The sequence below is a fragment of the Penicillium manginii genome (genome assembly GCF_028828005.1).
Source record: "Penicillium manginii strain IBT 31320 chromosome Unknown utg000008l:1.0-3226943.0:1.0-3228205.0, whole genome shotgun sequence".
Classification (NCBI taxonomy): Eukaryota; Fungi; Ascomycota; class Eurotiomycetes; order Eurotiales; family Aspergillaceae; genus Penicillium; species Penicillium manginii.
Genome location: NW_026643109.1, coordinates 2,946,803 through 2,971,674, shown reverse-complemented (window position 1 = coordinate 2,971,674; position 24,872 = coordinate 2,946,803). Strand labels below are relative to the sequence as shown.

At 48.1% G+C, this 24,872-nt stretch overlaps 8 protein-coding genes across 8 annotated transcripts; 4 read left to right on the top strand and 4 right to left on the bottom strand.

The window, feature by feature from the left end:
- Positions 1-6,244: 6,244 nt before the first annotated feature.
- N7533_011698 (uncharacterized protein) lies at positions 6,245-6,745 on the top strand (the record flags this gene model as incomplete). The annotated part of the gene is made up of 1 exon (XM_057108348.1): positions 6,245-6,745. One exon carries the CDS (start codon positions 6,245-6,247, stop codon positions 6,743-6,745), a length of 501 nt encoding a protein of 166 aa, XP_056955726.1.
- Positions 6,746-7,600: 855 nt separating this feature from the next.
- Positions 7,601-8,437, bottom strand: N7533_011697 (ankyrin repeat domain-containing protein; the record flags this gene model as incomplete). The annotated part of the gene is made up of 1 exon (XM_057108347.1): positions 7,601-8,437. One exon carries the CDS (start codon positions 8,435-8,437, stop codon positions 7,601-7,603), a length of 837 nt encoding a protein of 278 aa, XP_056955725.1.
- Positions 8,438-10,259: 1,822 nt separating this feature from the next.
- Positions 10,260-11,208, top strand: N7533_011696 (DUF4219 domain-containing protein; the record flags this gene model as incomplete). The annotated part of the gene is made up of 2 exons (XM_057108346.1): positions 10,260-10,961; positions 11,125-11,208. 2 exons carry the CDS (start codon positions 10,260-10,262, stop codon positions 11,206-11,208), a joined length of 786 nt encoding a protein of 261 aa, XP_056955724.1.
- Positions 11,209-15,465: 4,257 nt separating this feature from the next.
- On the bottom strand, positions 15,466-15,927 carry N7533_011695 (uncharacterized protein; the record flags this gene model as incomplete). The annotated part of the gene is made up of 1 exon (XM_057108345.1): positions 15,466-15,927. One exon carries the CDS (start codon positions 15,925-15,927, stop codon positions 15,466-15,468), a length of 462 nt encoding a protein of 153 aa, XP_056955723.1.
- Positions 15,928-16,391: 464 nt separating this feature from the next.
- N7533_011694 (uncharacterized protein) lies at positions 16,392-17,130 on the bottom strand (the record flags this gene model as incomplete). The annotated part of the gene is made up of 3 exons (XM_057108344.1): positions 16,392-16,502; positions 16,562-16,944; positions 16,998-17,130. The coding sequence occupies 3 exons, from the start codon at positions 17,128-17,130 to the stop codon at positions 16,392-16,394; spliced, it is 627 nt and encodes a 208-aa protein (XP_056955722.1).
- A 726-nt stretch (positions 17,131-17,856) lies between these two features.
- N7533_011693 (copper acquisition factor BIM1-like domain-containing protein) lies at positions 17,857-18,796 on the top strand (the record flags this gene model as incomplete). Its single annotated transcript, XM_057108343.1, has 2 exons — positions 17,857-18,046; positions 18,102-18,796. The coding sequence occupies 2 exons, from the start codon at positions 17,857-17,859 to the stop codon at positions 18,794-18,796; spliced, it is 885 nt and encodes a 294-aa protein (XP_056955721.1).
- Positions 18,797-19,176: 380 nt separating this feature from the next.
- On the bottom strand, positions 19,177-20,052 carry N7533_011692 (uncharacterized protein; the record flags this gene model as incomplete). The annotated part of the gene is made up of 1 exon (XM_057108342.1): positions 19,177-20,052. One exon carries the CDS (start codon positions 20,050-20,052, stop codon positions 19,177-19,179), a length of 876 nt encoding a protein of 291 aa, XP_056955720.1.
- Positions 20,053-23,327: 3,275 nt separating this feature from the next.
- Positions 23,328-24,095, top strand: N7533_011691 (uncharacterized protein; the record flags this gene model as incomplete). The annotated part of the gene is made up of 2 exons (XM_057108341.1): positions 23,328-23,669; positions 23,994-24,095. 2 exons carry the CDS (start codon positions 23,328-23,330, stop codon positions 24,093-24,095), a joined length of 444 nt encoding a protein of 147 aa, XP_056955719.1.
- Between the last annotated feature and the right edge of the window lie 777 nt (positions 24,096-24,872).

Below are 24,872 nucleotides of genomic sequence, written 5' to 3'. Positions count from 1 at the left end.
ATAACCACTACGTTTTGTATGAAAAAAGCCACCAACACCAATTAAATTGCAAAAACTAGGCGTTATTATTAAGCGGGCACCTATTTCGCTCATGCCCTACTTCCCTACAATTACCACAACGTTGTGGTGGCCTCTCATTCGCCGATCCTGCTGCGCGCGCGGGTGCCATGGTGTCGCGATATTGGTTTCATTTACCAATTGTAGACGAATTTGCATATCCTCCACAGTAATACCGCCCTCGTAGGCAATTTGAACACTATTTATAGTATTCTTGCGCTGTTTCCGCCCATTCTCAGCCATCACACGAGTCATATTGGCCTTTAGAATAGCATGGTTATTTGCAAGTTTTTGTGCACCCTTGCTAACCTGCTCCAATTGCTGTTGTATATCGGTATTTGTAACTGATTGCTCTTCAATTAAGTGATTAATTGAAGCTATTTGCCGTCTGAAATTGACCGATTTGCATGGTGTATGTGGTATAAAATCATTGCTGCTATTGCTACCGCGTGATGGTGGTGGTGGTGTAGGCGTTGTAGGGCGTATATCTAGTTTTTGTAGTACTCTCTCAGGCGAATAGGGTATAATACCTGAGCCTGTAAAGCTTGCTATAATAACAGAGGTTTTATAGGTTGCTGCACGTGCTTTAGGGTATATATCCAGAAAGTCAAACTTATCAATATGTGTAGTACCCAATCGGGCCATATCTTGCACATACTGGCCATAAAAGTGCTTCAATATGCCAAAACAACCAACATCTAATGGTTGTAATAGATGGGATGAGTGTGCAGGCATACAAATTGTAATAATATTATTTGCCATACAAATCTCATCAAATTTAGGAGTAAGATGACTCCCATGGCCATCCATCACCAAGAGTGAGTAGGCACCACGTTGCCTTCGTTTGACATACGGAATGAAGCAATCTTCAAGCCATGAGAGGCCTATTTGATCAGTTGTCCATCCATTATCGCTGACCTCAAACCGCCAGTCTTCAGGGATAGTATTGAACCAGCCTGTCATTAAGTTCTTGGCTTTGAAAATAATGGTTGGGGGTAGAACCTCGTTCATATTGATGCACTCAATTGCAGTTACCCACTCTCGGTTACCAGGCTGTAGGAGTTTTCGCTTGCCATGATAGTCTCTGCCAGTTACAACCTTTGAAGTACTGGTAATCCCCATTGCAAAACCAGTTTCATCAAAATTGTAGATATCATCATCAAGAATACCATATTCGGCAATCTTTTTGGCATATTGCAGGAACCATTCCTTTATGACCTCTGGATCCTCACATAACGCACGTTGTGCATTATATCGGCGTGAAAATCGGGTTTTGAGAGCCTCTCGACGTTTGACGTATTTGTACGCCCAGTTTTGGCCAACGGTAGTAGTATGCCGTTCCGCAAGCAATATATTGGCCATATCTGCTACCATTCTATAGGTAGGGGCTTTTCCACGCGAATCAAGGTCCAATATCCAATCTTCTAATGAATCCTCCTCGATTGGAGTCAATTTCATTGAATTTGGGCGAGTAATTGGTCGATGGGTATTGCCATTCAGCCGCCCTTGTAACGTTGTGCGCGGTACACCAAAAATGCGTGCAGCTTCGCGAATCGACGTAATTTTTTGGTCTTTTAGGGCCTTAATAGCAAATTCAAGCCTGCCCTCTTGTTCCACCAATTTTTGGCGTCTTTCATGGCGAATTGGAGGCATGGTGGTGGTTGTAAAAGGGGGATTGCGACACGCGACGCGTCTGTGGAGATGGGTGGCCCACTCGGTGGTTGACCACGTTAGTGGGGCGCGGGACTGATCCATACAGCCCCATCTCACAACGGAGTCTCTTGTTTAGTGAGTCAGATTATATGTCAATTACAATTCTGTAGAACAAACCTTTGCGATCAGTCTCGTCTTTGGGTATGGCAATACCCACATTAATGTCCTGGGAACGAAGCGGAGGCGGGTGGGTACTCGGACAATATAAGCCAATTAGTGCCATCGATGGCCCACATGCTCACAAGTCGTCTTTGAGATAATTGGCTCATAATTGGTCTTGGCTCCCAGGAGCCTGTGGGTCGTCAATTAAAATGCTATAATTGGATACCACCAATAGAGCGGACGAATGATGAGCCAATAGGTGCCATGATTAGTCCAAATTATCCACAAAGCCTCCGTAGAAATGATTGGTCTAAATTTAGCTATGAACTCCTGGGAGCCTGACCCTACCATCACACCTACCGTAATTGGATAGCCCGTCAGCAATACCCACATCGAATTCCCGGGAACTGAGTGCATATGTGAATTTGGGTACCGCTGCAAAGAGTTATAAGCCAATCAGAGCCATGAATGTCCATAGACGCCTAAGGCCGGAATCCTGTGATCTGGAGCCAAGTTGATTGTCTGTATAGACATCTCGGAGCTAATTCCGATGGTGCGGCTTGCTTCCTGATCTGTACAGCCTCATCTCACGATATATTCCCTTGTTCTCCAACCTGATCTTAAAGTACCAATCTTCTTTTCTTAGGCTTTTAGAAATTTCGTGGATTGACAGATGGCTTCAGCACAAGAGCTATATAACCACTGCTGTGTTCGACCGTGATATTGTTGTCATGTGAAGTTATAAACATCCCCTGTGTCAAGCTAAAAAAAGGAAATGGAGCTAAGCGGGCTGGCATTGTAGGATCGCAGCTCTCCATAGATTGTCTTTCACCAGGCCCCTTAATGTACAATCATTCTTTTGTGGTGTAAATCTAGCCTACATGAAAAAGCTACGACCAAGCTTTACAGCCATCTGACACCCATTCTCCACTTGCAAACCCTTTCCACTGGAGTCAATGATATGATTGATTCATCATTGACAACTTCCTGATCCTTCGGAATGGCCTAATTTGGTTCAGCCAATATACATAAAGCCATTCATTGCACTTTACGTAATAGACTGGCTGTATATCGTCCGCATTGTACAAATGATAAGCTGGAACTAATCTGTGTCAGCTCTCTCATAGTGTAAGCTTTCATGATGGAAAAATACCTCAAGCACAATTTCCCAATTTCTTGAAATCGCGCCAAGGATAGCGGCTCCTAGCAATATAAGACCCATGTTTGATAAATGGGTCAAAATAACATGTAGCTTCTTCCGACCCTGCGTGGCACCTTTTACTAACCATAGGCACCATGCAATTTCACTGAGATGATCCAAGAAAAGTAAGAAGGGAGTAATGAAATGAATGTCATCGCGCATGAATGTCCCAATGAATGTAATTATTATCTTCGAAACCGTAGACGTCAAAGGATAAATTCTGAATGCGACACGCGTCGATGGTTTTATGAATGGATTATTGAGCTGCTGAAAACCGATGCGGAGAAACTAGGCTAGTATTAGCATAGAACTGGCTTTTCTCAAGCTACAACGAACATTTTGCATCGAAGGAATTGTGGAAAGAATTCCAAGAAGGATTCTTATCCATATAGATTGCTTCTCGCCCCAGAACAGCCCTGCCAGTACAGTGGACAGGAGAAAGGATAGGACGTATAGCGCCAAGTCCATCTTATGAAGTGGCCAACTATCTCCGAACACCCACAAGAGAAGTAGCCTGGCAATCAAAGCAAATAGAAGCATCGTGATCAGCAGTGCTTGGAAGGATAGTTCGGAAGCCATGACAAACGAAATTGAAATAGATGTGTCACGGTGAGAAGAGGGCGTCGATGGCGAGATAAAGATCACCAAATAAGGCGACGCTTCATTGAACGCCAGGAGAGCTTTAAAGTATCCAAGGAGGAGGCGAATCGTCACTCTTTACCCGTAGAATATTTGCCTTACCATCAGCTTTGAGCTTGCATAAGGCAATATTTAGATCAAGCTCCTGGGAACTATGTTAATAATGTGACAGGGACTGGCATGCAGTATACACGATTTGTGCAGGGTACGGTCCCACATGGCTCATATGTGGTACTCTAAACACGAGGAAGCTAATTTTTCTCCTGATTGCTCGCGCTAAGCCTTGTGTCTAAGGTCAGCTTGTGGTTTCCTATTTTTGGCTGTTAACGCTCTGAAAAATAAAATCCGGATCTAAAGATATGTTAGCCCTTGACAGCTAGATTCCTAGGAGCAGAACGCTTGTTCCTCGGAATCAGTCTCTTCTGAGGACTTCAGAGATCCATAATATTATTTGATGAACTCTCAATAAACCGGCAATCGGATTAGCCCAACTATGGGAGCTCACGCATACAAATATGTGAATTCAGATCAAATATTCTCGAGATCAAAGCTGCTCGCAACAAAGTCTCGTTATAAATACTGCCCTGCATGTATTTGTGATGATAGCGCAACAAGTTCTCTCTTCTCCACATCGCGAAAATCGAGATACCAAAATAGCGAGATAATCCCATCCTTTTCGATTATATGGCCCACCTCCCACCTGTCATTCGTGAGTCACTACCACACATACAATTATAAGTACGACCAAAGAGAGCTGACCCGTCTGATGATATCAGCCCTCCAGGGATCTTCTGGTCTAGTTGGTCCATTTCCATGCGACAAGTCTCTAGATATCTCTTCCTCCAACCAATGGGCACAAGCCGCCCTGTCCTTTGCTATCATGCAAGGAAAACTGTCAAACGTCCGAAAGTTACTTTGTCAACATGATATTAATATCAATGCTGGGGGTTCGAAAGCCCAACCTCCAATCCTGACAGCCCTCGAATATCAACAACACGAGATTTTGAGGATTCTTCTGAAAGACCCGCGACTCAATATCAACACTCGATACAACCGAGGATACACCGCACTTCATCTGGCTGTTATATATGAAGACCCCGCTGCAATACAAATCCTGTTGAATCACAAACGCATTGACGTCAACCATCTCGATTCCGCGGGGAATAGCGCACTTCTTCTAGCTACCATGGCATACGGCGGCCAGAACCCCAAGAGAGACGAGATCATAGATCTTTTACTTTCAAGTTGGAAGACTCTGGTGAATGAGCGAGACCAGAGAGGCCGCTCGGTACTGTGGCATGCAGCAAATACTGGCAACAAAAGACTGATCCTTCAACTGGCGCAGCTGCCAGATCTGGAGCGCGAGATTCCAGACAATGATGGCGTGTCTCCCCTGAACCAAGCTAGGAAAAGAGGGAGCATCGAGATAGTTGCGCTTCTGCAGAGCCTTGCTGCACGTGCTAGTTCAGGGGGGATATCCACGCATGACATGCGATGGCCTGATAATCGCAAACTTGAAATGTATTGCTAAAAGGCTAGGTCGTTCAAACCAACAAGAAAAATATTTCGGGATGTTTTGTCTGAACATCGTAGCTTGGGAGGTTTGCAAACTAAGGGTTTGTTTCTCGGGGGGTAATCTGTCTTCGTAATCTTCTATGTGTGTGTAGAGCCTATACATGCTGTATCTCCTCGTATATCTTAAGCTCTTACCGCTGAAAGTCTCCATCGATTGATAGGTCAGGGGAAGCCAGAGGCTAGGTCGCGAATCTAGGTCGTAAATTTCGCGTTGAGAGTTTGAACTTACTCTCCCAGCGATACGGTCCCTTATTCCTGTGGCTCATTTGTTTCATCAAGTTAAGACGCAAGAGTGTAGTAATCGAAATTCCGCTTCTGAACAGATTACTGTAAGCGTCGGCACTGGGTGTTATTGCGTTGACTCAGCGTGTCTCAAAGCGGGGCGCATGGGAATGGCATTTCCGTTAATACCGATGAGCTCGCGGTCTTGCTGGAACTAAATCTTGACTGGTGATTTTGCGGGTCCTAGAATTCTCCTAATGTGGCCTGCTAATGAATTTCTCCATTGATTTTCACTGCCCTCTACGGCATCGGCTTCTAACCTAATTACCACCCCGGGAGTCAATCATGCTCGACTCATATTTTGGGAGGCAATACTGTTTCCACATTGATCTGTGTCACCTTTACATTATAATTGCGACGTAGGAAGATTTTTGGCTTTTACAGCAACGTCCAGGAATGCTTTATTAGTCGGCAACAAGATTCTGCGGAAAAGAAGTCTTCGGGTACAGGTCGTACAACCGAAGAGTTCGTTTAAGCATCCTTGGATCGGATATTATTTTAATATGGCAGAAATCTGATAGGCATAAAAAAGCATAAAGTAGCAGGTGAATGCCAAGATTCAAATCTTAGAGGCTATAAATAAAAACTTGATAATTTTTCGATCCCAGTTTGTGTGCCGTCTGCAATATCATGCTAAACGTCAGGGTCGACACCATACAGCACAATCAAGTTCAAATGGCTTCGCATACTACCACAAGCATCATTGATAAAGAGTTTGAGCTCCTGAAGTATATACGGGAGAACCGATTGAACAAAGACATAATGAATTACCTCGATAAAACACACGACGAGATCCAACTCAGGGGTATATGCAACCCTAGAGGCCCATATAAAAAGTCTCTCATCCATTTCGCTGCAATGGGAGATTGCACCGCACTTCTTCAAAATTTGCTGTACATCGGTGCTCTTGTCGACGATCTTGATCATAATAAACGAACTCCTCTCTCTTGGGCCGCAGAGTATGGCTCGCTCGGCGCCACCAGAATTCTGCTGAAGAACGGTGCCAAGGTCAATTCCCTGGATGATATATACTGCTCGCCGCTTACATGGTTGATCAATGCTGGTAGTCCTCAATACAAGGATCTCGAAGCTACCAGATCATACCTCAAAGAGAACGGGGCCACTACGAAGGGTGCAAAACGCGCATGGATACTTAATAAATTGCGACTCCTCTGAGGACGAGAATGAGGCTGTCAAGGTCTCTTTTGGCCTAATGAAGCCAAAATTTGTCTTGATTGAAGCCAGCATAGATATTTCCAGCTTCAAGGTCCCGGCAATACAGTACAAATAGTCGGACACAGCCTTGTACGAGGCCCAAGTCTGCTAGAGCTTGTAGTCTAAAAATCTAATATCGATTATGAAGGAAGATGAAATTTGAGAAAAGAATAGGGATTCGTGTTGCCAGTTCCTCATGGCCATCAAATAGAGTGTTATTTATTGGTGACCTCACGCAGTCAAGAGAAGCAAGAAGAGTGTAGTTTGGCCATAACGGGTCACCTGTCGCTGCGGTCATAGACCGTAGCGTCAGATATGGCCCCGTCCGCGCTCCCTTGTAGGGAGGCAATGTGTCTGTATTGTAGTGGATTCTATATACAGAGGGAAGGCGGAAGGGACAAAATTGAGACTTGACTGCGTGAGAGATGACGAGCTACCAGCAGAGGCGAGCAACTGACTCTCGTTAGGCAGTTGGTCGAGGAAGAGGCCCTCAGTAATGTCGGTGTAGATATCACGTGAGGGAGGGCATTGTGAGGTGACCCCAATAAAACTACTTCCTAAAAGCGGTAGTTAGCGATCTTATCCAATCAAGACTCGTACGTGGCGGATTCCCTTCCCGGGAATCAAGTCGTAAGACTGTGGAGGTATGCAGTACCTGAACTCGAAAAAAAACCCTCAGTTCAGAGTTTCAAGGTCATTGCGAGGGGTCAGGATAAATGATACGCACACACACACTGTACTTATACCATGTGAGTGACAAATATCTGAAGTGAACTAGATTCCAACTAACAATTGCACTGCTTATCCCATAAGATATCAATCTACCCAAGATCCTCTCCTTGTCAAACGTAAAGAGCCACGCGCGGCGGCCCATGATATGGCTGTGCCGCCATCGCTATCCTTCGAGTCGGGCTCAACGTCATTCTGCTTCTCTAGCAGCTTCACCACTTCTGCGTTTCCGTGCAACGCCGCGTACGCTATTGCTGTCCGGCCATCATTGTCTTTTGAGTCCGCTCTGACGTCATCTTGCTCTAGCAACAATTTGACGACATCTTCATGCCCACGCTCGGCGGCCCACGATAAAGGTGTGCGGCCGTTGTTGTCCATCAAGTCAGCGTCAACATCATTTCGTTTCACTAGTAGAGCCACCACCCCCGCCTCTCCTTGTAAAGCTGCGTACGCTAGTGCTGTACGTCCATAGTTATCTCTCGAGTCCGCTCTGACGTCATCTCGCTCCAGCAACAGTTTGACGACATCTTCATGTCCAAGGGCAGCGGCCCGCGATAAAGGTGTGCGGCCGTTGTTTTCCATCAAGTCAGCGTCAATATCATTCCGTTTCACTAGTAGAGCCACCACCCCCGCCTCTCCTTGTAAAGCTGCGTACGTTAGTGCTGTACGTCCATAGTTATCTCTCGAGTCCGCTCTGACGTCATCTCGCTCCAGCAATAGTTTGACGACATCTTCATGCCCACGTGCTGCGGCCAATAATAAAGACGTGCGACCGACATTATCTTTTGAGTCAGCATCAACATCATAGCGATTCACCAGCAGATTGGCCACTCTTGCGTGTCCTTGGAAAGCTGCACATGTCAAGGGTGTCTGTCCGTAATCGTCTCTTGAGTCTGCTTTGACGTCATCTCGCTCCATCAACATTTTCACGATGTTTTCATGCCCACGAGTCGCTGCCCATGATAAAGCAGTCCGATTGTAATGATCTTTTGAGTCCGCTGTGACATCATTTCTCTCTGCTAGTAGTATCGCCATACATTTATTTCCATACTGAGCTGCGTACAATAGTGGCGTTTGACCCTTATTATTCTTCGCGTCTGGTGGAATGTTTCTCTTTGATAGCAGTCTTTTGATCAGCTTCTCCTCAGTGCTCTCCGCAAGTAAGTGTAAAATTGTATTTCCCTCGTCGTTTTGAATACTTGTGTGTCGAAATGTAAACCCTCCTATGAGTGTAGGGAATACAGTCAAGAGTGATATTTGGGTATGGGGGTCGAGATTCTCTACCACCATAAAAATGATCTCCATCGGAAGATAACCCCTATATCTGTACCCTTTCATAGTGCAAACGCAAAACGAATCCGAATGTTGCGGTGCTCTGTGCTGATGCCGCGCAATCACTATTTGTTGTCAGCTTTATTTCCGTCAGTAACTTGCTTAAGTCGAAACATGACTTCCTGGCCGGGGAAGGGTGAATGTCGTACGCACCATCGGGTGGAAGCACCTCTCGCCTTAAGACCTTTAGGGCAGCACTCTTGTGGGACATCAAAGCTTCACTTGCAGAAAACGAATACATGAATTGGAATATCAAAGGAGTACTTTTGCTACTGATAAAGAGGCAAACTGATGATACCGGTGGACGTTGAGACTGGATATCACTCATTCGAAGTTGTTAGGGCATGGCATAGTCACTTTAAATGCGTTTTATTCACTCCTAGCTCGCTTCATAAGAATAAATCAGCGTTTATTTTTGCGTCATATTACGTGTTATTGAATTGAGGATGTAAACAAAGATCCACGAAGAGAAGCATATTTCTAGTGTTCGCATCACATACCCGGGATTAAGTTCCGTCACTACTACGGCGAATATTTCCGATTCGAACCTGTCCACAAGAGGATAGGGCTCACTACCATTTGCTCTAACTGGACCGCAGTATGTCCCTCATCTGAGCCTGAAGTCTGGTCCCTCAATCAAGCCATCTGATGCTCTGTTGTGCAACCCCCCAGCGAACCCTCAACGGCGCTTTCTTGCGTGATTCAATGACGGTTTATGTGAGTCGTTTCTTGTCAAATGTTTCACCATCTTACGCACTCCGAGTGATGATGCCTTGTCACGCTCCCATTGAAAAAAAGGCTCGGCAGGATGGAACAGCTCTTTCGCCATAGGACCATCAAACCATCGCCCAAAAGCATATTCGACCGCATCCTCACTATCTTACACGAACGTGAATTCTTGACCTTGTAACGGTCCTGCCGGTAGGACGACATCCTATGTAGGGACCGTCCTATAGTGCCACAAGATTAGTGTCCGGCCACCCCCTGCGTTATTAGCTCCCTTAAAATCTGCCTATTTGTGTTCTATACAAGAAATAATCTATTATTGGGTGCGATAATAACGATATTAGAATGTAATAGATTATCGACTTAACCTATTGACACTAGCGAAGTATTAATGCTGATCAAGTCTCCTCGTTGCTTTACATTCCTGGATTGCCGTGTAACCATAAAGCATTTTGCTCTACGTCGCTTACGGGCTTCATGTGTCCTATTGTGCAAGAAATGCAAACTTGCGCAAGTACAAAGTTTATCTCTGCGTCGAGTTGATGCTTTGATTCTTGCGCATCGATATATACCGGCCTTCGAAAATTAGATCCAAAATGAAGTGGAATATGCAGAGCATGTGGAAGCCATTGACGGAAATGTAGACAAATAGTTTGTTGCAATGGGCAATGTTTTTCCAGTCATCAATATGTCTTCTCTGGTCCATGACTCTCCCGACCGAGCTATTACGGCTATCGAGCCTCTGACAGGAAGCGACAATTTCGCGACCTGGAAACGTCTCATGACCTCCTACCTCAAAGCGAGGCAGGTCTGGGATATGGTGTCGGGCGACCTTCAACGTCCAGACTGCTTGTTCAAGTATGCCAAGCCAATTACAGCGGACATCAGCCCCTTAGTAGATTCCCACCTTAATGGGGCGGTGAGGCAGCGAGCCATTGACACGCACCTCGAAGTGGAGATCCAAGCGTTCGAGCGCCATCGTGAATGGTCGCGTCGCGAGGCTAAGGCCTACCACACCATCTTCCGGTACCTTTCCCCCAACATCAGTATGCACGTCGCGGGATTGGAGACCTCCCGTGACCTGTGGAATGAACTCGAAGAACAGTACCGGCGCATAGAGCTCGCCACGTTTTGCGAGCTGTTCGCCCAGCTTCGCGAAACGACTGGCGACCGTTGTGCCAGCGTGCGTGAATTTGTAGATCGCGTGCGAATGCTGGTGCATCGGCTGAATGCCATCGCCCCTGGATCAATTGGCGACAGGGCACATATTGCAATGCTGTTGACACAGATCGGACCGGAATACATCCTGATCGTGGATGCCATCCAAAATGACAAAGATCCGGTCAATCCAACCACAATCGGAAACCGTCTGGCTAATGCCGAACAGACGGTACGGAGAAAGGACTCTCCCACCCCACCGCAAGGGGCAACAGGGCCATCTGTCAATACAGTCCAAGCTAACACAAAGAAATGCAACCATTGCAAGAAGCGAGGTCATATAGCCGCTAAGTGTTGGAAGAAACACCCAGAATTATGCCCGCAAAGGGACTCAGCCGTCAAGACAGAACGGAGTGCTTCCGGCTCACCAGGAAACACCATATCATCAAGCCAGGTGGAAGAACGGCAGGGCCAGCTGACTTCCAAGAGACCGAGGATCAATATCGTGAGGGCGAGGGTAACGACCCTTTATACCCACGCACCGCAACCCCGGTGGAACCTGGACTCGGCCGCCACCAGCCACATCTGCTGGGACCGGAGCTGCTTCAGTAGTCTGCGGCCCTACCGCAAGATGCTGGACACGGCGGGCAATCCAGTGGAAGCCGAAGGGATTGGTACGGTGAAGCTCACACTCCGGGGGAAGTTCAACCAACCCCTGGTGTTAAAGAATGTGTACTTCGCGCCACGCGTCGGGATGAACCTGATTAGCATGCCGAAACTACTACGAGACCGCTACTCGGTGGTGGCGCATCCACAGAACGTCTTTGTGCAACACCGAAGACGGACGGTAGGGACCGCCTACCATACGGAGGAGGATCTGCTGATCCTGCGGTGCCATGTGAGCCAGAGATCCCAAGAACGAGTCCAACTGGCGAGGGCGCCGGCGGCTCATGACCATGCAGATTCCCTGGAACCGCAGGTGGTGGCCATGGACGTCGACGACCTTCCGGAGTCAAGTGGCGCAGAATGCGCAGCGTCAACCTCTGAACTCGGTGGTGAAGCTGTGATACTTGAAGAATATGCTTGCAGAGAAGTGGACCAGGCCACCGAAGCGCTGTGGCACGCTCGGATGGGACATCTGAACCGGGGAGACTTGAGGGTGGTCCTCCGGCAGACCGGCACTCCATACCAACCACTGACTAGGACGGAGCTGCTGGCAACGCCACAGTGTCCGGCCTGCATGGCGGGTAAGCAGCATCAGAAGAGGAACTCCCGTGCAAGACGGCCACGTCTGCACTCGTCGAGAATATTTGAAATGATCCACTCGGACATTATGGAAATGCCAGTTGCCAAAAATGGCTCTAGGTACGTTATCACTTATACTGACGATTATTCTCGTGGCTCGTGGGCATATGCCATGAGATGGAAGCATGAAGCGCTACAAAATTTCCGACAGTTCGAAGCCTGGGTGCACCGACAATTCGGCGCCCGGATAAAAAGGTTCCTCACCGATAATAGAAGAGAATACTTGCCGATTGGAACACACCTCGAGTCCCAGGGAGTTGAGTTTGATACCTCGCCGCCATACTGCAAAGGGCAGAACGGGCTGGCCGAACGCACGAATCGCACTATCCGGGAACGGATCAACACGCTCCTGTCCGATGCGAAACTTCCTCCTTCCTGGTGGACCGAGCTTGTGGATACGGTCGTCTATCTCAAGCTGCGCGCTCCAGCATCAATTCTGCAGAAAAAGACACCGTTTCAAATGCTATACGGGAAGCCGCCCACACTGTTGCACCTGCGACGAATCGGCTCCCGCGCATGGGTATTGATCCCAAAAGAACATCGGGCGAAACTCGGACCTCGATCCTCCGAGTGCCGAATGCTTGGTTAATGCGAACCCAACCAGTACAAGCTCTACGAGGTTCATTCAGGGAAGGCAGTCTTTTCCCGTGATGTCGAGTTCGATGAAAGGACCCCTGTGGCGCCAATCATCAAGGGGGAGACAGGCAACGACCTCCCGGACAACGCTCCTCCATCACCTGCCTTTCCACAACCAGCGCCACCACTACCTGGCGCAATGCTAACACCACCTGCCACACCTCCGGCGCCGGACAAGCTAACGAGAATGCCATCTGAACCAGTGCCGGAGACACCTCCACCGATCAATCCAACCCACCATAAAGCTCCATCGATACCAGACCTCGGCCACTCTCTATATGGTCGTAGGAGAAGACCTTCCCGGCGGCTTCTGGAGTCGCTCGGAAAGGTGTACTCAACAGGGGTGCTGAAAGCTTCCCTGGCGGAAGAAGTCGACCCCTCGACCTTTGGTGAAGCTGTATCAGGTCCGAACCAGTTAGAGTGGTGGGCAGCCATCCAGAAAGAATATGCATCTCTACTCGAGCATGGAACCTGGGAAAAGGTTCTACGTAAAGACGTTCCGGCTGGAGAGCATGTGATCGCTGCAAATGGGTCTTTAAGACCAAGACTAGTGGAACACGCAAGGCGCGACTGGTCATCAAAGGCTACCGACAGAAACAGGGTGTCGACTACCATGAAACATTCACAGCCGTATCTCGGATGGACTCGGTCCGCGGCATCGTCGCTAGCGCCGTGCTGCGTAGATGGAAACTTCACCAATTCGACGCGGTCACCGCGTTCCTCCATGGTGATGTTGACTCATCTATCTATATGGAGTTACCCGAAGGCTTCGAAGAGCCAGGGTATGTATGCCGACTTCGACGATCCTTGTATGGCCTAAAACAGGCCCCGCGGATCTGGTACCAATGCGTCCGCCGCGTCCTGACCGCACACGGTTTCACCATGGCTCAATCCGACAATTGTGTTTTCTACAAGAGCGACTGTGTTGTTTGCGTCTATGTTGATGATTTCCTAGTTGCAGCAGCCAATGACAAGGAAATCCAGCGTGTTCGAAAGGCATTAGAGACAGAGTTCAAATTGAACGACTTAGGAACCCCACGTTCGTTCCTGGGAATCCAGTTCGAATTTCATGCGGATAGATCTGTCTCGATACACCAACAACAGTACATCCAGAAGGTGCTCTCTGACTTTTGCATGGAGACATGTCAGCCGAAGAACACGCCCATGAACCCAAAGCTTGTCCTTAATTATCGTCCGGAGGAGCCGGACTCCGACGAAGAAACCAAAGCACGATTTGGGGCCGCCATCGGTTCGTTGATGTATCTCATGGTCGGAACCCGGCCCGATATCGCGTTTGCGCTGGGGGCGTTGAGTCGCTTCACATCCCGACCGCAAGCGCACCATCAAGCCGCACTGCAGCGACTATTACGCTATATTAAGGCCACACAATCCTATTGTATCACATACCGCAACGGAAGATTGATTGGATACACTGACGCCGACTTTGGTGGCTCCGTCGTTTCAGATGGTGCCTACTCCACGTCCGGCTATGTGTTCCAACTTGCAGGAGCTCCAGTATCCTGGTCGTCTAAAAGGCAGGGGGAAGTGGCCACGTCCACGACTCATGCCGAGTATTTCGGACAGTATAATGCCATTCTCCATCTCCAGTGGCTCCGCACATTCTTGGCGGAAACGCACCTTTACACATCGCCAGTGACCAATATCATGGCTGACAACCAATCGGCGATTGCACTTTCTCGAAACTCAGAGTTTCACAAGCCGACAAAGCACTTCAATGTGAAGTTCCATTACCAGCGAGCAGCTCTGAATACCGGAGAAATCAGCCTGCGGTATGTTCCGACAGCCGAACAAGCAGCCGATGGTTTCACCAAGCCTTTGGGACCGACGGCATTTTCCAACTTCTGTAGTCTCTTAGGAGTCGAAACCACAGAAACTCAGAAGCCGACCTTCCATTAGCACAGGCGCTCTTTCCACTGTTTTCCCATGAGGTTTGAAGTGGTTTTACCGAGGTCTGGCAGCAATGTATGGATCCAGTATCGCCCTGCGAGCAAAGCGATCCTGAGGGGGAATGTTGTGATATGAGGCTGGCGCAGGCCAGGAACAAAGCCGCAACATCGGAAATAATCCCGGGTTGCCTATACGAAGAATCAAGTTGATTGCAAATCAACTTGGTCTTCCCGTTGTATATAGCCTCGTGTATCCCCTCAAGAATAATAACAACTCAATCAATTCCTCTGAACTACAACAGAAAACATATTTTCGTGGAGGAGATGTTTTCTGTGTAAAAGTCTAGTCTACAATAACTATCTGAATGGAATCCGAGAAATATTGCTTAATATTATCTTTCCTTGTCATTAGAAGTGACGGATTTGGACCCTAGACATTGGTTGAATCTTTGCGTAGGACCTTGACCGCTATCTACTGAAATACATTTTCATTTACCACTCTTCTGTGTCCTGAGAAGCGATTTCAAGATGCCAAATCAAGTATAGGTGATTTTTGCGCAACACACAGTGTTGGTAGTTTATACATAATAGTGTCTTATTTCGTATACCTACGAAACCAAATACATGCCAACATACTTTAGTTGTCATCAAATCACTACTATACATATTTGAAAGGGTAATGTAAAATTCTGAGATCAAGGGTATTATCGCTCTAGAATTCCTGTAACCCAAGAATGCGCCCTGCTGGCTCCAGGTCGTATCCAATTACCGCAATATCACCAATGTTAAGCTAGCCTCCCTTTAGATACGTCTTACAGAGAAAATCAAACATTCTTTGGCCTCTGCGTACGCGACCGAGTATTCAACAATCGTGAAGTTGATCCAGCTTCATGCAAGGCGCAGTATTTCGCCGGTAATAAAAGACATCTGACCGTATATCATGACCGCTGTAAGATGAGACAAGCCTTCAGGAGGCGCGTTGCGATAAATAGGCTCAGAACTCATGAACTGCGGCCTTGGATCATCTCCATCCTCACTTTCATCAAAATATGTGGTGGTAGGCTGGTTTTCAAGGCGCAACGACTCTCCATGCGCCTGGTCAGCAAACAGCCATCCTCCCACGCATTGCTCCTCGGAAATCAATCTCCCAAAGAGAACAGTGGATAGTAGTACCGAAAGAAGGATTCTCAGAAAACTTTCTATGATGTTTAACTCATCATCGTCCGTCTGAAACTGGAACATAAGTCGGCAATCTGGGTCGCCCAGTGACGTATGGCCGATTCCGACAAACGACACACATACCGAGAATTGGCAAACAACCTGGCGGAGTAGATTCTTCGTAAGTAACATTTTCGAAGAATAATTGCCCGTTTCCTATATGATGAACTGAAAAATACAGATCTATGAAAAACCGCTTTGGGTGGGGAGAAGCGCACATCGTGCTGTGGCTGTCATATATCGTTAGCAAGGCAGAACAGGCAATTTATAATTATCAAACTAGAAGCAAATTATGCACAAAACACAGACACATTTCAATTTAAGCAGGTGATATCGGGCGCTGCTTCTGGGAGGCGCTGATCTCCCACGAAGCATCGGATGTTAAACAATAATTATACTCTCAAAAATTGCAGATGACACAAGCTCTAGTTATCCACTATTAATACTAAAAATAACCCATTGTTCAATAGGCACGACTAGACAGGTGAAGAGACCTGACACAGAGAGAAATGAAGACATACTATCCATATTTCTTCTGACCACCCTCAATCTTTCTCCAGGGAGAATCACATACATCCATATACGTAGCGGATCCGCTACATGAAGTTTGCAACAAGAAATCCTGCCAAAACATCAAGAAGTGATCGACCATATGTGGTGGATGAAGCACCACTGTACAGGGTGCTGGAAGAAGGAGTGCTAGCGGCCTATAATAAGTTAGCTGTCTGTGCAAACTGGAAGCCCTATAAGTAGAAGCGAAACTGACCGAGCTTCTAGCAGCGGTAGCCGAAGGAATCGACGAGAATGGCCGAGAAGAGATATGTACACCGTTGGAGCTTGGCACCGAGGTCGAGATGATGGTGGTACGAGTGGCGGAGCTTGCCGTATCAGTAATTATGCTGGAGTCGACTACAGAAGTAGCGCTCTGTTCGGCAGTCTCCGTAGCGCTAGCGCTGTCAGACGTAGTAGTGGATGATGCTTCGGCGGGGGTGGCGGTCAATCCGCATGCTTCAGCAGCCTCGGACACAGAGGTCCCGTAGTATTGCCAGATGTCATACTCAAGAGCACAAGCCAAACAATCAGCCAGCTCGATGGTGAAATCCTCAGAATCACAGTATCCATCCGTACGAGCGTCGACAATCACACCGCCTTGTTGGTCAGTCAAGGAGTCGCATTATAGGGTTATATGATATGGAGCATACCGCAGTTGGCATGACATTCGTATGCAGGCGTTCCCGCTTCCTGGCGCCGGTGCAGAGGAACAAATTCTGGAAATTGGAATGCGCTGGCACTAATTACAGTGCAGGCAAAAGAAATAAGAGTGACAAGGTGCATGATGGTGTTTAAAAAATAATCAAAAGATGTAGGATTCACTGTTTTTAACGGTAAAGACTGACGATCTAGGCACCGAAGCCACGGCATTTCAGGAGCTACTTATAGACTTGTGAATGTTACTAAAATATAATGACTTGGCTGGACCGTCTCATCTAGAGCTTACCGAGGTCATACGAGATCTCGGAGGCTCGCGGATTTTCGGAACAAATTACCCGTCTCGGCCATGTCTCACATGAGCCAAGGATGCAAGATGAAATTGTGGAAGCGATGCCGCTAAGCGAGACCCACCCATCTTATCTGATTGATCTAATCTGATCAAGATCCCATTTTTCTCTCTACGCTCTTTGTACACGGGGTTTTCCGGCTTCAATTGATTCACTTGCTTTCCTTGGCAAGCTATCAAAATTGGACTAACGTCTTGGCTCATTGGTCGACATTGACAGCTCACTAACGGTTATCAGATATGCCCCTTCGGTGAGAGGATTCCCGATTCTGACATCCTGAAAAAAGTCTGGTCGTCACGCCCTTAGAAATTATTCAACCCCTTGGAAGTGGATTCGGCCCAGCCAAAGAAATAATCATACATCTCTCAGATGACTCACAGTTTGCAAGCAAGGTCGGGATGGTTAGGAAACCCCAATTTATAAACTCCAATGTCTCTCGGTTTTCCGTCTTTACCTTCCAAAACTTATTTGTTCGCCTCTTGCCAGATTAAGTTTTTTGATGATGAAGAACTACCTCGCATTAATTACTCTCTATGTCGTTGGAGTATGTGCTCACGGCGAAGAAGCTAGCACTGAGATGGGCCCGGTTGCCTTTCTGTGGCCACCTGATCGTCTCTGGGGTGCAGCACATGACAATGCCGCGCCGTGTGGCTCATCAACCGGGGCCGTGAACAGAACAAACTTTCCAATGAGTAAGAGCATATTATCTGAAAACCTTCGAAAGCACATATACTGAGAACACTCTAGTAAACGGCCAGCTCGCACTTGTGGTCCAAGACGAGTCATGGAACGTGCAGGTTGCCATCTCCCACAAAAGCAGTAAGCTAGTACCATCTTTTGTATTTATCCTGACTGACTCGCCCTCAGATCCAACTACAAACGACGACTTCGAGTCCTTCATTGGAGGCTCCAGCATCTCCGACATCGAGCCAGGACACGAATGCTACTCCGTCCCCAACCCATCCATCGACGTGGAAGAGGGAATGAACGCAACATTTCAAATCAAATACACCTCCGATTTCGATACCAACAAAAACGAAACCTACTACGCGTGTGCGGATATTACCTACATTCCGGCGAGCAAGTTTACCTACCAAGTCCCCTGCTTCAATGTGACTACGGACGACTTCACCGCCGTGAGTACTACGACTGCGGCTGGCTCTACTGCCACAGCAAGATCGGATTCAACTTCGGTTGCCAGTGAGACGACCCAGAAGAGCTCCGGCTCCGGCTCAGGTCTTTCAGGCGGGGCGATTGCGGGTATTATAGTTGCCTCTGTGGCCACTGTAGCCTTTGGAATTGCCCTACTGTTTGGATACAGAAGAATTCTACAGAAGTATCGCTTCTTTCGGCAGAAAGCATCAGTTCGGAATGTAGATTGGACGTCGCCTCATCCCATGGCGGATGACAATCTTCCATTTGGGCTACGCAAGATCAGGTGAGTTGAATAGTGGTGCAATCGCGTACATTTCAGATGTGGGAAGTGTGAACCTGTTTAGTTATTGTTTCCAGTTATTATTAGTATGAATTTGATATATGACTTTAGGTGTTTTGAACTCAGTTTTTCAAAAGTGACTAGCTCAATTTTACCTGATGTACAAAATTTCTGTGCGCAGCTTGATCGTAACAAATATGAGATCATCCATAATTAACGAAGAAGATGTTGGCCCCCATCTCATCTAAAGGTAGAATTTGTATGCTTTGTATGATATCTTGATCTCTAAACTCTAAAACCAGGTTCACATTTCTGGAAAATAAGCTCCAAGAACAACCACCTACGGACGCATTACTTGGTTCCGAGTCCTGGGCCCAAATTCAGTCGTCACACTCCATGAGCTTCCAAAAAAAGACCATCTTCTGCCTGTGTACCCAACTCTCCAACTATTTGACTACCTAATGCTTTTCTCCAGGTAAGCGAACATCCCCCCCAACCCCTGCCATCACCCACACCGAGCTCGTTCGGCCCAAACTGAATACCGCTCCACTCGGTCATATTGACCCACCCAATTAGAGCCCTATCTCCGAAACCCCCAATCCACATCACCTGCTGGACCACCAACTGTGCCCAAAACCCTGAGTGTGCCGCACGCTCCGAACCTGGCAGCCATGCTAGTGCGTCGGGATGCGCCGCCAGAAAGCACTTTTCCAGCCCCATACGCGTGTCTGCATCTAGCGGGATTGGGTACGGGTCCATATGCCCTATCAACACAGCACGCGGTAGCGCCGCGCGACTGGAACCGCGTAGCCCGGGGACCTTGGGGGCTGGCAGGTGGTCCCACCAGTCGATTGATAAAGAGACATTGGAGCCGAAAGCCACGTTTTTGAAGGTCGTGCCAAGATCAAGACCGAGGATGGTGGGGTTGCCTGAGTCAGAGCATGCTGCGATGTACTCCGGTAGTGCAACAGGCAGGCTAGCGACGTTTGACGGGGGTTGCCAGTGGCGAGCTGGGTCGGACACAATTTTATCGGGAAATACCGTTGCAATGGTTCCGACAGTAGACTTGTGTAGAAGGCGTCGGGCAAGAAGTGTAGATGTGTACCAGGATGGGAGTGTGTGGTAGGCCGAAGCAGATCGAGAATGATCTTTGAGATTTTGCTGGTTCTCCTCGTGAATTGGTCCGAAGCTTGAGAATAAGGAGGATAGTTGACATCCGAGACTTGTCTGAGTGAGGAGTAAAATGAGCAATATAGCCTTCATTCTGTGTGCGTATAGATGGTCGATCCTGCGGATAGTTTTGAGACCAAAACCAGAGCTGTCCTCTTTTATAATCTACCAACCTCGTGCTAATTCCAAACGGGATGCAACATCCGACAAATTCTACTTCTTCTTCTTCTGGTTATTATTATTATTATCGCCGTGGATTAAAGCCTTGGCTTCCAAATGAACTCCACTCCGGAGCTGAGTCCACAAGCCGAGTCCGTGTATATCACATGTCCTGCATTGTGCTCGCGTGTGTTCCAATTGACAGACCAATCTCCGCTTGGTGAATCAGTCGTTTGCGACAGAGAACGCCTGGACTGCTAGAAATGGCATGCTATAGACCATACAGCTGGATCAATCTACTGGTCTACTCTTATCTCTATACTGACTCTTCTTAAATGTGTCAAAGGCTTGCCGAACCTTTCAGACAAGACGCAATAACTCCAAACGCACATTGGGCATTCCAAATGAACTTGATCCAGTTGCGATCCGATCCTTGGTCCATCAAAGAAAAGAGGGGCGGTGCGGAGGATTGTCTCCCCCTGCCTAAATGTATGGGCAATTTCATTTACCCAGACAGTATGGAACCAAAGCCCGTCAAGCAATCAGGTTCGGTAGCTGTGGAAATCCAAATGACTGGTCACAGTACATCGAAACACACACACACACACAATTCATTAACGCCCGGCGGCTAAGCCAAAATAGCAACTATCACTAATATACCAGTACATGCATGTTAGGGTATACACCGTATCTCCTTGGAGCCCATACAGTATTTCCTTCAGTATTTGTCATTTCCGCTTCCACTCTCATAGCTGGTTCCTGTGGATTAGTATTGGTTGGTAGACTGGCTTGAAGGCGCTTCTTCAAGTGTTCAAGATCCTATCCTCGGCAGTTGAAGCGCGTCTACCGTCTGTCACAAGGCGTAGGGGGGTTAGTAAGAAGAGGTATTCTATCCATTTGTCAGCAAGCCTAGGTGGCCTCGAGTCGGCCCGTAGCGATCGCAAATCGTATTGAGGCTCGCACGGCTTCCAAATTCGGCTTCCAAATTCGGCTTCCACTTTTGATCATCGGAGGGTGATTTCCCTCCCAAGAAGAAGGACATGTTACTTCGGTGAGTGTGGGTGCATTGCAGCATTTCCGTCCGGTGTGCAGTCCATTTCCGACATCGAAAGAGAAAGTGGTCCACAGTTTCTCTTGCTTGTCCACATGCGCATTGATCGGTCTCGGCGGCATTGATCCGAAAGAGGTATCCATTGAGTCTTGCCATACCCGTGCGGAGCTGGGCTAACACGCTCGCTTCTTACCACGATAATTGGCCATATAGCTGTCGCGTGTGTTTCCCTGGAAGTGCTGTATCCACTCGCCGGGAGTGTCTGCCTACGTTGTCGGGCAGCTCACTGCTAGGGCCAGCTTGAGACCGCACTAGATTCAGAGTCGTTGATTTCATCTTAGGGACCTGTTTTTGCGAAACGGTGTCTTCTTGTGTTGCGGCTCGGGCCTGTTCTTTCGCCAGACCTAACAGTTTGTTGTTCTCGCCCGTAGGGATCCACCGTACACTGACTCGATTTCCCTTCTTCTGCAGTCTTCTCATCAGCTTGTAGATTTGGCAGACAAATTCCTGCCCCGACTACTGTCGAGGGTTCTTCAGCGTGAGAGCCGCCGCTTTGTTGCTCGTTATCAGTGTGATCCTAAAATCTTTCAGTCCCACAAGTGTTTTCAATGTATACGCCATTGACGCTAGCTCCGCGGAAAATGGATTTTGCTCTACCCTTGCGCCCAATGTGACGGACAAGAGCTTCAGTCTCACTTTCCGATAGCGAGGTGGTTGTTTCTCGATCGCCACTCCGAACCCGACCAGCTCATTCCGCGCCGAGCTGCTGAACGCAATTTGCATTGACCCGCCTGGTATGGTTGATCCCTCTGAAATGGACTCATCAGCCTGTATGCGTTTTTCCCATGGGGCTAGTGTAAACGGATTGATAGTTTCCAGCGAATCCATCTCGATGTTTTTCAGCGCGTCGGCTATTTGGTATAATGGTGAGCGGTGGTATCTCCTGAACTTCCTGATCCGATCTGTACACCTGCGGAGAGGATTGGTTTCCGGTAGCGTGTGTATATCAGTCCACATCTTCACGGCCCGTCTCCAGAATCGCTGCTGGGCAGTGGCTATGTGGGCCTCTGCCTCCGCGACCCTGGTTGCAACGGTGAGGAACGTCCCCACTATAGCTTGTGCTCCTACCCTTTGGACCCGGTTGATTGGTCCGATGTTCTGATTCTTGAAAGCGTGCATCCAGACGTTGGAGGCATAGTCCACCACTGGGGCCACCGTCGATGAGAACAGCTGCCGTGCTGTCGCCGGGCAGAGGCCACGGAGCCGTCGCAGCTCCATCGCGGCCTCCAGGCCCTTAGATGCTGCCCTTGCAATATGCTCCTTGTACTTCAGTCGCGTGTCCATCAGGACCCCCAGGATTTTGACCTTGTTTTCAGGCTCGACCGTCTGTCCCTTGACAGTGAACGGTTCTTGGTCCACTTTGCGAGCCTTGGGTGCGAAATGTATAATGGCTGTCTTGTCTGCTTCAAAAGTCGCTCCGCTCCTCCTCTCCCAGTCGAGCGCTTCCTTGATGATTGTTTCAATGCCATCTCGATTACTCTGTACGGTTGGCCCTGTGACCCACGCGGTAAAGTCATCCACGAAGGCAATTGCTCCTCCTTGGCCGTCGATCGGTCTCTGCACGAGGTCGGCGTTGAAGAAGAGGAATAGAATCGGAGACAGGGGTGAGCCCAGACGCGCTCGAAATCAGATTCACGACTTCACTCTCTCTAGTTGTTTGCCAAACTCTATCTTGCATAACGCCATACCTATTATGGTTACCCTACCCGGGCCCACAGTCTTGGCAGTACTCCAGTACGGTAATAAATAATCACATAAAAATAGCTCTCGTAACATGGATGTATGGTCTATGCCCTGTCTAGAACCACTCACTTGCAAACACACCAAACAGGCTGTTTGACAAAGATTCGGTCGGTTGCCTTTGCCTGGCCTTCTTTGCCCCTTTCATTCTCCCCTTCGGCCACCCACGCTCACTCCACCTAACTAACACAACGCACGCGCGAAGGCATACGTAGATACAACACTGGTGGGATGAAATATTTATTTGCAAACGACTTACCTGCCCTTACAAAATGCTGGACTCGTTGGGTCCCAGTCTCTGTTGAACCCTGAATGGCCAAAGTTTGCTGAAGTTTGACTCGCTAGGAAATTGAGAACGATGATTAACCTCTCCTATCCCAACGGTGATGAATCTTTAGCTCAGGAGGCCGACTTCCCGGATCAGGATTCGCAATACACCCCCACTCCAGGATACTATGAACAAACCCCACCCTCCGATTATGGGTTCAGCACTTCACCGGCCCGTTGCCCCCAGGACCGTCCTGAATCCTTCACCTCTCCCCAACCGGGCATCCCCAAGCTGCTTCAGCTTTTTGAGTGGGAAGCAAGCAGCCCAGATGACGAGCTTCACGGGAACGTCGTTCGGTATATCATCGAGTGGAAAGTGAAAGTGAAGACTTCAAGCCTTACAGTGGTATTCTACCACTTCTTCAGGTCGTCAGTATGTACAGTATCTCGATGTGTTGCATATGTCATATGTCTTAGAATAGATATTGTATTAGAATAGATATTGTATTGTACTCTTCAACAACAGCCATACTTTCAGTAAAGGTGACAGTAACACCCTCACGCTTGCACGATCGGTAACACGATTACTTAGATAAAGACCATGGCCTGCTTCAGACCGATCCGGCGAGAGAAAAAGTCATGTGATTGGACTTGGCATCAGTGGTGCACGGATTAACTTTTCACCGTCTCGTCTAAGTCATTTCCTCGAGGACATGTTATCCCACTCTGCCATGTCCTTATCTAACCACGTCCTCAGGACTTTCGGCATGTCAATCAATCTCGGTTCATTGTCATATTCCAGTTATTAGAGGAATGGCTGCGGGAATTGAACATGCCAGAGCTGGGCTGGCCTGTCTGACCTGCAAGTCTGGCAAGCGACGATGCGATAAGCGGCTTCCAATCTGCTCTCGATGCAAGAAGTATGTTTGACCGCCTGAGGATCAAGATGGGTACAATTCATATGAAGACTAAACTCAGCGTATCGACTAGGCTAGATAGGCCCTGCGAATATCCAACAGTCCCGCCATCGGAATATGTCGCCCAGCCGACTCAACCAGTGCCATTGATGGAAAGCGTGTGGCCGAACACGTGTATACCATGTACGGTGCATCGACGTAGATGTGATCGTATTATCTCAAGTTGCTCTCGCTGTGTGAGGTATATCTAGGATAGTCGGAATATTGGCTGACACGGCCGAGCGTGGCCATGATTAGTCCTCAAGAATGAGGCTGACGCGATTTGCTTTCAGAGTCGGCACCAGTTGTATATACCGAACGAACAGCACCCCAGCTCCGAACAGCTCCCGAGCTCCGCTCATTGCAACCGATGATCCCGAAGCAACTAGATACGAGCTCCAGCCAGGATTAGACTTTTCTCCACTCTCAGAAATGGGAATGGCATTCGAATCTCCTATTAGATACCGCTCATATATGTCGGATCTAGTACAATTCTGTAAGTCATGCGACGGTCACTCATTGCATTCGCCATTTACTCATCACCCTGGAGTTCTCACGTCTATAGCGTTACCCTCGGGTACGGTGGTAGCTGACAGCCTGGCCCACCATCTCCGTTCGCAGTGGATGCTGCACGCCATGTCCGATCCATGCTTATTCCACGCAACATTGTTCAGTGCATC